Raw genomic sequence first — 12,852 nt, 5'->3', positions numbered from 1 at the left:
TACAACACAAATCTGGTCAACCACTATAAATCCATTGTCGTCCTAATCTGTGCACATTGCACGTCTTTCAGAAGCCTCACAGTCACCGTGTAGTGTAAGTAAAGCTGAGTGACAATAGTGTCAGATAGACAGATTGAAATCTGGGGATAAGAGAATTGAAGAGTGATAAGACACACGTACGTAGAGGGTGAATGGGGGATGAAAAGGTTATAGAGCTCGAAAGTCCCGCCCCTTAGTTCCGCGTTTCACGGGACCTAAGCTGACCATCTAACAACGTGGTAGCGAGTAAATATCTTCTGATCTCAGTCATGATATGCGCTGGGCTACAAATATGCTGTTTAAGATGATAGATAAAGATTATTCATGCAGAAGTGTCAATGTTTTGTTCCGAGACCGTCGGCATGAAAAATGTGAAGAAACACAGCTTTCTAAAAAATGTGGGGGTTTGTACGAAAAATTAAGCAAAAATATCAGAAACAACATATATGGAGCTCGTGGCACAACTCGAAGGGGATCGAAATGCCATTTTAATACCGCCATTGGATTACATGCTACGATTTTCGGCTAAAAACGCTGTTGAGGTCCCATGAAATCGGGGGAAGTGACGTCACTTTCGAGCTCTATACTGTACAATAGCTGCCAGTGGAGGACACAACAACATGCTTTTACCAGACACAGCGGGAGAAAGAGCGGCAATTTGATTGGCTGAGAGGTTGGTGTCCTCTGGGCATGTCAGGTGACCATTTAAGATTCGTCACTGCTGGAGGTCACACAGCATGCTGCTGTGTGCATCGGCGCGTACATGCAAATGAGCTTGTGCCTATTGCATGGTATTGTGCAGGAATAACTACTAAAAGGACTAAAGACCAACTACATTTCGTGTTCAGGTTCTCTATAATCTTTTAAACAAAGTTTTGTGCTGTACATTTACAGTATACTGCATACAACATCGCTTCATTGTCTCTCATGAGCTGCTTCACGTGGTCCTGGAGACGTCATTTTACATAGTACATTACATTATCATAGCATACAACACTTGCAGATACGAAGTGCACAATAACTATACAGCACAATAAGTAAATAGGGTTAGTTTTTTATATATTAAGTTAGAGATGCACCGGATCCTGATTTTTAGGATCCTGTCGGATACCGGATCCACTGCTTAAGATCCTGCCGGATCCGGAACCGGATACCGGATCCTACAAAAGGGTTGAAACATATAGTCTACTCGCACACGTGGGCCATTTTTATTACGTTGACTCAAACTATTTTTTAGACTCATTGGCTTATTGCCACACTGCCTGCAACGGCCGCTTCCAATCCATGCAATGATTGGGGTTGTGAAAGACTGACTGAAAAGCCTAGCTAGAGATGCACCAGACCCTGATTTTTAGGTAATATGCCGTATACCGGATCCACTGCTTAAGATCCTACCGGAACCGGATCCTGTGAAAAACCCTATTATCCTGCCGGATCCGGTGCATCTCTATATTAAGTACATTAGCACAGTGCTACGTAGGGTACACCCATATTTGTCATCATTAGGGCCGCTGACAGCCTTGGCTAGGCCTAGAACAAAACCCTCTGATAGGCCCCCCCATCTACAGTATAATGGGGACCCAATTTTGAGCTCCCCCTCTCTCCCTGGGCCTGGGGGAAATGACCCCTTGACCCACCCGGCTGTTTTTTTCTGATCATCTAGACTCCATTGTGACCTTTAGCATCACTGCTGTGTATCCAGCCCATGGCCCTTGGGCTTGATGCTCCGCATGGCTGTACTCTTCCCAGTTGAGGACCGTAGGCAACCACTGATATTAAACCACAATTATTAGAGATGGAAGTCTGAATGCCAACATGCAAGAATGCTTAGTATTATAAAGTAATTACAAAATAATAAATTCTTAAAATGAAAATGCACTTGTTCCACGTTTTGCCCTACAGCCCTGGACATGTACGTACATACTTGGCATCTGGAGAGAATGTTAGTATAGCCATGTTTTCCAAGACGGAAATCTAAATGCCATCATGCAAGAATGGTCATTATTAAATCATTTCTAATATTTTTTTGCTATTATTATTGTCCTATCCAAATCCCTCTCCCACTTCCACTCCCAATTTTTTGGCGAAAAGGCTAAAAATTTTAAGAACATGTTTGGACTTAAAATGCAATACCGTCACGTTTCACCCTATGACCTAGCAAATGTACGTACATCTAGGGCATCTGGAGAGAATGTTAGTATACCTGTTGGTATGTTTTTTAAGATTATAGTTTAAGAGTCATTAAGAGCCATTTGGACAATTGCTGCTTAAAAAAAGACAGATGAGCTGATTTAGTAGTCGTAAGGTCAGACATGCAGCGCTGCTTCAGAGGAGCACAGGTTAAAATAAATAAATGTGTGATAAGTACAGCAATAAAAGGGTGAGTAAACTGTGCATATCTTTAACACCGAGTCATAAAAAGGCAAGTATGCACTGTTTTGCAATTTTTAAGAGGTGTGTAAATGGCGCCTACCCTCAATCACAGGGCTGTTGTTAAAGCAGTACGATAACTCCCATGAGAGTTGTATGATCTCCAAACAACTTGTACTATATCCTGTACTGTTTATTCAACACTACACACACCACATATTGCTGGCCTTTTTGATTGGTACAACTCTGGTAGGTTTGAAGTATGGCTGCATTTCATTTCAAAATGTGACATTTTTTCTCACATCAACTGTCAAATCATTACTTGCTGAATATCTATAGCAGACCACCAGATAATTAGCCTATGGCACTATATATGTCTGCTATTTAGTTAAGGAGGTAAGCTATACATGAATGTATGATCCTTAAGCATACTGATCCAGGAATTTTAATTTACGTTCTCCAAGGCTCTTTAGATTTTTTAAAACTTCTTCAATGCTATAACTCATATTCAGAGGGTCATACACAGTTTTACTGTGAAGGGGAAAAAAAAAGAAATCCAGACAATGTTACCTTTAAGGTTTAATGAATGCTTAACAATACTTCAGTTTCATAAGACAACAGCGTACAGTTCAAACCACAAGCTCTAGTGTCTACATATAGATTCATGGACTATACAGCAGGTGTGTTTGTGTGTGGGTGTGTATGTCTGGGTGTGTAGAGTAGTGTGCTGCCGAGGAGTACTGTACTGTTTGCTATGAGGAGATTATTTACAGTGTGTGTAGGTGTGTGGACACCTCCCTGTGGTGTGTATGTGAGCATGTGTGTGTGTGTGTGTGTGGGTGTGTGTCGTTACAAAGCTATGTTGTCACTGTCAGACCCTAAGTCGGTATGAGTGTGGTGTGGCGGATGAGTAAAAGCACGATATGTAGTTTTATATTTATATACAGACAGTCCAGTTACACCAAAATCTATCAAACAACCATCTAGTTCAGTTCAGATTTTTCTCTACCACTCTTCCTCTTTTTCACAGCGCCAAGGAGGTTCTACCAAAGGAACCTGTAAGGAATGGAAGAAAAAAAATACATTTAGAACCAAGAAACCACAAGAAGCAATAGGGGAATTATTGGCCTTCTTTTTTGTGACATGTATGGAATTGTGCATCATGTCTCTCTTAAAGGTGGGGTTGCAGGTATGACATCATGTTGGGGGAACTCCCCCAGGATTCTAAGGTTCTACATAGACTCCTATGAGCCTGCGGAACCCCCAATGTGATGTCATAATAGTACATATTCTTAAAATGGTTAATCTGCAACCCCACCTTTAAATTATGCGTCCTCCAAAGTATGAGTACATAACACAAAAAAGAAGACAGTCAATAATTCCCCTTCAAAAACAGATAATTCTAGAATTCTGCTCCGACAATCCCATCTTTACATGGAGAACTCCAAAAATGAATATAAAAAAACCAGCAAGACATATGGTTCCATATACAATATTATTAATGTTGTGTGATGGACCTGACCATACATCCTTACTAGAGTAAATGTGAATGTGATGTGTTACCCAGCCAAGTAAGGTAGCAAGAGTGAAATCAAAGAGAAAGCGGCACCAGCATTGTGTGTCTGTGTGAGTGGTCAGCTCAGCTGCACTGCCTGGAGGTTCAATACAGAGCCACGTATAAATAACACCAGGCCTCATCTGGCCAGTATCCATCTTAAAAATAAAGACAAAACTGGACAGATGAGATCAATAGCTTTGCTACACTTTACACAGCAGGGAAAGGACCAAGGTTGGGTTTGAATGAAACAATGCATCAAAAGCATAAGAGAGGAGCTTGCATCATTTGTTGCAACTCTACGTATCCTTTAGCATTACACTCAACCAGGAAATGTAAATGCATCTCCCTGCCATTTGTTGTGGTGAAATCTACATAATAAATCACACAGACTAGTAGGCTGACTGTCTGTTGGTTGTTGGTGTCACAGATTCTCAATGGAACTTTAATTAAAGCTTTCTCTGGACCTGTGGTTGTGACACTCAAAGTTGTCACATTCAAAAGAAGTGTTTCTTTAGGTCAACGGTCACACTGGGTTGCTGCCAACACTCCTGAGTTCATTCTAGGGGAGGGATACCCAGAAGAAATATGTGACTGCAATGTCATCGCGCCGCCACCAAGACATTTGCAAAATATATGTGGAGAAAAAAAAAATCTTAAGCTGCATACCTTTTGTTGTATTCCCAATACAACCCAAATGCAACTACATGTTTAAGTAGCATAATACGTGTTCACATTTTGTTTATGCAGCAACAATTATGCTAAAATATTAATAGCAAGCTGTTACTCAACACAGGGGCCAAGGGAGCGCCCTCGAGAACACAGTGTTAGAGGGTATGTGACGGTTAAAAATATCCTTGTAAAATATATTACAGTTTGGATCAATTCCAAAGTTGCCTTCGCCTCGTGCTTCGGAGAGCTGGTTTACCAATACATAATCCATCTTATCCCAGACCCACTTTTACGGGAAAAAATGGCACTGAAGGATTTTTTTTTAAATGCCAGCTACTTAAGAGAGTCTGAGTCCACTCCCACATGTGTGGCCACGAGACTGGCACCAAAAGTTCTCCGCTGACTACATCATTGCATTGCCGTTCCATTAATTTCATAGGCGATGAATGGGTATTAATATTAATGCAGACAAAGAGGCCTTACTTATGATTGGTATTAGCTGCTGGAGACATATGCCTTTGTTTGGACTCTTGTCACACACAAAACAGACATGGCAGTGGAGGGATGTGCATCTACTGTATGTAGTATGTGCATTTCACCATGGAGATATAACGCATAACTGGAGAGAATGACCAAGTCCTGCCCTCAAGATAAGTCATGTTGAACATTTAAAACAGAAGTATTCCCCGGTCTAGATCGTGGTGACAACGTGGCTAGGTTGCTGATCACATACAACACAATGTAGTAGTGCTTCGTGCGTGAAAGTGGAGTCGCCCTAAATCGCAGCACCAATGGTTACCCCCCCAGTGCCCATCCACATACACGTACAATGGGAGCTCATGCCCAACTTGCATTCGGCACCAACGTGGCTCCAACTTTGCCAAATTCCACTCCATGCAGTGCCATATTTGAAATGATATACCCCCCACCCAGGGCTTGACACTGGCACCTGCCAACCGGCCAAATTCTGGTAAAACTTGTCTATGGCTAGTAACACTTTCAGTGTCACTAGCCAATTTGGCTGGCAGCTTATTCCTTGGTATGACATACGCATCATAGTAGCCTATATTCTGTTGTTTGCCCCTTGTGTATCAATTGTTTGTATCTAAGTTCAAAAAAGGGCTCAGTAACTCAGTTTCTATTTGCTTGATACTTCCATGTAGAGAGCTATACACTCATCTTGCTTTAGCACCTTATCTTCTGAGGTTAGACGTACGCTATCGCGATAAAGAGGGGGAAAAAAACCAATATAAATTCTATGGCTAGTGGAATACCTAAATGGCTAGTGCCTTGGGAAAACCACTAGCCACAGTGGCAAGCAAGCGAAAAAGTTAATTCCAAGCCCTGCTCCCCTCCCCTCCCGTGTGTGAGTCCATACCTTTCACCAGTCGTAGCGGGGGCGGGAGTGGGGCCGCTGGTGGTGGTGGCGTGGGGACTCGTGGCGGGGGACCGGCGGCGAGTCGGAGCTGGGGTGGGCCGTCAGGGCCAACTGCTGCCCGCCTCCTGCCCTCCTGTCGCGACCGTAGTCTATGCTGCGCACCCCTGGGGGAGCGTACCGCCCCACGCCTCTCCTGAACTCCTCGTCGAAAGCGGCTGCCTCACCTGATATTCAGGCAGACAGACAGACAAACAGGAAGATGGGGAGCGTTATGACACTTCCTAAAGAATAAATGCCATGATTTTTCAGTAACATCTGTAAACGTGTGACGTTCATCTTTCACGGAAACATTTCTGGATTCCTCAGCTCTGGTTACACAGACAAGACAGACAGGAGATGAAAAACAGAATCACTTTTCAGTAACATCTGAAAATGTTTGACAAATCTTTCGTTAAAACATTTCTGAATTCCCCAGCCATACTTACATGTGCACAAAGGTCTGCAGACCAGTTCTCGTGCCTCTTAAGACCAATCCAACAACCCTGAGGTGGCGATAGCACATAGCAATACGGTACCTGTAGGCATTTAAGTCCTCATTCCTTCTTAACAAAACTCATTCCACTCATCAAAAGCATTCGTGTGACGACACTTTTCTGCGCTAGTTCAGGGCGTGAACCTGCGACCTCCCAAACCTCCCAAACAGTTTGACATGGCAGCATGGGTATGAAATCGGCACCAGTTATGTAAAAGCCTCACAACAACCCTGCAGCATGGGGGCACAGGTGTGAAACCACCAGTACCGCTAAAGGTCTAGGACAGGGCTATTCAAATGGAGGCCCTGGGGACAGATGCAGCCCTTGGATGGTAAGGTTCTGGCTAGGGATGCTAACCGGTAGCAGTTTAACCGGTAGTCGACCGGATCAACGTTAACCGGTTAAAATGTTCTGCCACCGGTAAAAAAATAGGCTAAGATTATGAGGCTCAGTAGCCGGTTAAGATTTTTTTTTACATTTTCGCCATCCCTACTTCTGGCCCCTAATATGTTGTGCTATCTGTGGCCTTGCATAATTTGCGACAAACTCCACTAACAACTGAGGTTGGGAATCTCTCTACTATACATTCACATGAGAGTGAAATCTTACCTAAAACAGTGTCATTAATAGACCACCCTAAGGCTACTAGGAAATAGAGAAGTGAATATCTGTTCTGTCTGGAAAGCCATGATCTGCTTGCTTCGCACCCTAACCTCAGACACCGTGCTGCTCGGAGTTACACAGATTCTATGTTCGGCTCCTTCACTGGAAAAACTCGCCTTCTGAGACTTTTAATTGAATACCCCTGGTCTAGGACGATAGCTCAGTGGCCATCGCAGCACCTCTCAATGAGGCTTTAGGAGGGAAGTTTACGATCATTCTACCGCCAACCGTTACACCTGCACTTGTCATAAAATGTGCGCTTCGTATTCACCTATTTGGTGAATTCACTTTGTATGCCTGTTAAATCAAAGAAAGCTCCCGCACACTTCACATTTGCATGGTTTACTGCGATGTTTCGGTCTATTCTACTGACCTTCGTCAAGCAATTCAACCTGGTTCAACCATGCAAATGTAAACAGTGTGCGGGAGCTTTCTTTGCTTTAACATTGGTGACCCAGGGCTTCCACTCCTACCCACCTGACCAAAGGTGTGCAAGAATTCTACACTTACTATGCTATTAACTACTATGTTAAATGTCATTTTACTGTAATGCAAGTGATGCCCTCTGCAGTCACTCACTCTCTTCCAGGTTGATGAAGTCCTGTCTCTCCTCTCGGTCGCCGGTGCGGCGGTTTCGGGCGCGCTCCATCACGTGTGCCCGCTCACCAATGTGGTGGCCAATAGCCATGCGCTCCAGCCCGCTTTCGCTGTCCCTCATGGACTGGCGCGTCTCTCGGATCTGCCCAACACACACACGCACACGCACACATACACAACATTAGTACAGTCATCAATCCATTGGCAACGTCTACCCTACTGTAGATAAATCAGCCACTCTCTTTCTGTTCTGAATGTCTGGCTGTGCCTTCAGGCCGTTTTTTCAAAGCGGAATAAACCTTTATTCAGAATTAAAGCGAGTTAAATGTCTCATGTAAACGTAGCCACTCTCTGTTTGCCGACTGTCAGATTTAGTAAAAGATTCTACCGGAGTCAATCATGCCCAGCAGGTACTGTATATATGCAACATGATCTCCAAACATTCTGTGCTCCTGGACACGGATGTTAAGGACACAAAATCCATGTCCAGGAGCACGGATTTTGCCAAAATTCCGTGCTCCTGGACACGGAATTGTTTTCCGTGCTCCTGGACACGGAATTGTTTGAAGTGCTTTCTATAGGCTATTTCCACAGTCTTGTGTTTTCTCAGGATTTTTCTAATTTCAAATATTTTGTCTCAAAAAAAACATTTCTTACTGACAGGTTAGGGTTAGGGATTGTTTTGGTCTGGGCACAGCTAGTTTTCTTTCATTCATTATATGAGTTTGATAGCCTAGCAACCAACTGGAAAAGGTATTTCTCAAAAATATGTCTTCAATGACAGGTTAAGGTTAGGGAATGTTTTGGTCAGGGCACAACTTAAATTGCTATAGCATTATTTTGTTTATGATTAGCATTTGGTATGTATTTTCTAATGATAGAGTTAACACAGTGCTGTGGTAATAGCCTATAGAAAGCACTTCCGTGTGCCCATCATGGAAAACAATTCCGTGTCCAGGAGCACGGAATTTTGGCAAAATCCGTGCTCCTGGACACGGATTTCGTGTCCTTAACATCTGTGTCCAGGAGCACGGAATTTTTGGAGATCAGGCTGATATATGATGCAGTACGATGTCCTGGTTTACCAGTGGCTTGCCCTGTACTACAAAGCTGGTTTACTGGTTACTTCGAAAGTAACTTGGCCATGTGCAGTGTAACTTCTCGAGTAACCCGCACTGATAAAGGATGTGTTTGAAACACGCTATGCTGCCATGGCAATTTACTCTACATCTCAAATCTGGTATTAACAGTTCATGTTCTTGGTTGACTTTGGGTTTAAGTATTCTCTGGCTGAATTCTTGAAACGGATTGGTCCAGGGAGAGAGGATCATTCCGCCCCGTAAAAGACGCAGAACACATTCCATAATAATTCTTCCGCGCCTTCCGCGGAACGTTGCTGGTGAAATTAACACACTCACATATTAATGTACTATCATTTCCGATGGCTGAGCTTGTTAGGTATGCCACACACTGCTAATACGGTTTTGTAGGTGAGGACTGGTCGTCTGGTAATGTAGTTATTAATAAATCCCTAACTTAATTGATAAGACTAATATTCACAACCAGTGATAGGAATAACGGCATTGAAATACACTTAATAAATCTGGGTAGGTTGAACTCCGTTCGTAGTACAGGCCTCGGGTCACAGCAGTGTTTAGGTTTGAGCTAGTTTGCATTGTAATGACTAGTGAGCACTGGAGTTGAAATGGCAGTCGGCCTTACCCCGCCTGGCGCAGTCCTGACTTCGCTGGTCTGCTGGTAGACTTTGGGGGCTCCGAGGTCGGATGAAGAGTAGGAGATCACTGTGGATGAGGAGAAGGTCTGGCAGTTTGGGGAACCAGACATTCTCTCCTGCAAGATGCACACAGACACACAGGCAAGAGACACACAAGGGGAGGTGTTTTACATTATGTTTTCAAAGTTTTAGTCGTAATTAAATGGAGTTAATTCAGAATTAAAATTCCCATGTGCGACGCCATGATTGATAAAAAAAAATGACTCCAATGTCGCTCTGGATGTCATTTGAATTGCATTGTGGGTGCAAGTGGCAGCTGCGAGTTCCGGTCCGGTTGAAAGAGGATGTACGGTTGTCAATGTTCAGTTTGAGGCCAAATTAACCACAGCTGGCTGTCAGCGTTAATTGCGGGGGATAATTAATGACAGTTGTCAAAAAATCACACTCCAGCCCTGACGGTAGGGGCATTGCACTTAACCATGCTGCCAGTACAAGAAGTTCTAGAAGAAGAAACGCCTATGGGCAGCCATGCCGTACTACACCCTTATGACGTCTGTGAGCCGACTTCTGTCTACCGTCTTTGCCCAAAGGGCATTTGTAAGGTTTCATTCCTCTTTTTTTCACACACCCAGTCTTCTAGAGCTTTCCTTAATTGCTTACACCTTTAGTCACAGGTGTAACGCGTCAGAACACTGACGGTCTATTTGAAACAAGCAGCGTTTGAAGATGTCAACACGCTGTTTGAGCTATTGAGCTATTAACTCACAATCCTCTGCATGTGTTCTCTTATTCAAAATTCTCCTGAAACTTCATTTATCTAATAGGACATACAGGCTTTGCCATCATACTTCATTGTTGACAAGGGTAAATTGAAGCAAAAGCCCACTTCAAAGCGTAACATTTCGTTCCTCCTACCCAACTTCAAGCAAAGGAGGAAAAGTTCTAGTGACCCGAACTGAGACCCCGTCAACAATGGTCCCAGTACGGTTGAACCACTTCCGAGGGGTTTGGGTACATTCCCATACTATGTGCAGAAAATTCTGACTCACAGGTCTGAGTTCGCTTCAATGGCTGAAAGGGACCGAGTGTGAACGTGCCCTTCTTTGAATCATTTGACAATTTTATATCACATGTCCTTCCAGGTCTGGAAGACATTACACGTTCGTTCACACATGATCTCATACGAGAGTTTGTCTGATGTTTAAGAGCTTACCATGTTCTCCATCATCCCTCCCATCATGTCAAACATGTCCATGAAACCGCCACCCTTGAAAAAGCAGAAAATGCACAATAAGTATCAATTCTGCCCAGTAGCCATTGTGACTAAAAAAATGACACTCTTGCAGAGATGATGTATAAGGATGCAGAACAGGAAGGGAAGCCTTACCATTCCCATCATTCCAAAGGGAGCCAGCGCGGTTGCCTGGGGCTGTGTGTGTGTGGGGGGGTACATAAGCATAGGGGAGGGATAGACAAACACATTCCGACATTAGACACTGCACACAGGGTAGGTACACACTACAAACTACAAACCACACACACACACACACACACACACACACACACACACACACACACACACACACACACACACACACACACACACACACACACACACAGCCATGTGTTGCACTGCTGCAATGTGAACAAAGAGGCTTTTTAGTAGTCTGGGAAGCGGACTATTGTTGTTTGGCAGACTTCAATAGCAGCCCCTGGTTTTGAAAGAAGGCTTTGCCCCAAAGATCTTGTGCCTGTGTAAACATTGAATGAAGTGCTGTCATGTTTGTGCTGACATGACTGGCAAACATTTTGATAGCCTACTTGAATATAGTTTGTTTGAACGAAACGAAACTCCAGTGTCTCTCCAAAACTCCATGTCACTTCCACTGCTCCCAATTCCCAAGCAGAAACACTAAACATTACTCCTAGGTGGACTCTCTACTCATGGTGGATGAATGAGAATAACAAGAAGCGTTGGTACCTGTAGAGGTCTTCGTGGATGATGTATCTGGGTGGCGAGGGGGAAGGCTGCTGCTGCCTCAAAGCCGAATGGGTCAAAGAGGGTTCTCATCTGCTGTCTGTGTACTGAGAAGGGATCCCTGAAGAGAATAAAGGACAAGACGTGACAACCAATTTATTAAACACTGCATATTCTCCATTGAATGTTTGGTTTCTGTAGATACTCATCGTGTGCACGGTCATTAGTAAGTCTTGTCGAGATTATTGTCTTCATCTCACCCACATGATATGAGAAATGGTCCCATGGTAATTTCGAAAGAAAGCAAGCATACATACTGACTTGAGGTCCAGCATTTGTTAACAGTGCCTGAAAAATAATAATTGGACGAATAGAGTGTACTTACATCATGAAGGGGCTCTCTTCTGCATCACCCAAATAGCGAAACATTGTGGCTCAGCACAAAAAGCAGCTTAGTTTTAGTCTCCACCTGCGATTCCGGTTTAGCTAGTCAGCGTTGGCTTAACCCAATGCCAACTACTTTCACTAATGGCAAACAACTTTACCCTAGCCCTAAATGTCAGCGACCGACAAGAAAAAGCAAGACAGCAATCCAGCTGTCAAATGCAAGCTGGCTAATTAGCCTATTAGGCTATAATGTGGCAATCTGACAGGGACACACAATGTCCCAAAACAACCAACTACACTGTGCACTAAAAACAAAAGCGATATGATCGATACGAACTCTACAGGGTGGTCTAAAATGACCTCGCACTACGGCTCTGGTGATAGTTATCCCAACAAAACGAGCTAGCAGATATTAGCAAACAACTTCAGATAAGGTCAGCTAGCGTGCAACATCTTGCACACAAAGAAGTGAAGATTTGTCCGTAGTATTTAGCGTCTAGCAATACCGAAGGATGTTGTCCGTCTCAAATACAGAAACTCAAAACGATATAAACGATCAAATCTTGAATTTTCATAAGCAAAACATCCCTTCTCAGTTGACTGCACGTGAAAACGGAAGTCCGAGTGACAAAGGAAGCTAGTGCTGCGTCAGGAGGAAAGCGTAAATAGTGCTGTTGTTCGCCAAAACACATCTACACATAGAATGCAAAACAGCATATGCTCATATACTCCTTAGGATAAATATCACCTCAAAACATTAATAGATGCGAGACGGATTAATAAGAATTCCGAACACAAAACAAGAAGATATAGTGCAGTAGAGATGGAAGAGGGGGTGTTTTTAACCCTTCGGCAACCGGAGGTGACGCAAAAGTACCACATTGGTAACAAACCAGTTGGGATTTTTCTTTTGCATAGTTGTTTATTTTCAACTATTTCACTTTT

At 43.4% G+C, this 12,852-nt stretch overlaps 1 protein-coding gene across 1 annotated transcript; it reads right to left on the bottom strand.

The window, feature by feature from the left end:
• Window positions 1-2,975: 2,975 nt before the first annotated feature.
• mlf2 (myeloid leukemia factor 2) lies at window positions 2,976-12,755 on the bottom strand. Its single transcript, XM_063199133.1, has 8 exons — window positions 11,906-12,755; window positions 11,524-11,641; window positions 10,930-10,971; window positions 10,756-10,809; window positions 9,530-9,658; window positions 7,790-7,949; window positions 6,015-6,238; window positions 2,976-3,465 (listed from the first exon to the last, which is right to left on the bottom strand). The coding sequence occupies exons 1-7, from the start codon at window positions 11,947-11,949 to the stop codon at window positions 6,018-6,020; spliced, it is 768 nt and encodes a 255-aa protein (XP_063055203.1). The 5' UTR covers window positions 11,950-12,755; the 3' UTR covers window positions 2,976-3,465; window positions 6,015-6,017.
• Window positions 12,756-12,852: the final 97 nt, after the last annotated feature.

The sequence above is a fragment of the Engraulis encrasicolus genome, chromosome 5, assembly GCF_034702125.1.
Source record: "Engraulis encrasicolus isolate BLACKSEA-1 chromosome 5, IST_EnEncr_1.0, whole genome shotgun sequence".
NCBI classification, from domain to species: Eukaryota; Metazoa; Chordata; class Actinopteri; order Clupeiformes; family Engraulidae; genus Engraulis; species Engraulis encrasicolus.
The sequence above is the reverse complement of the archived record's forward strand: the minus strand, read 5'-3'. Positions and strand labels throughout refer to the sequence as shown.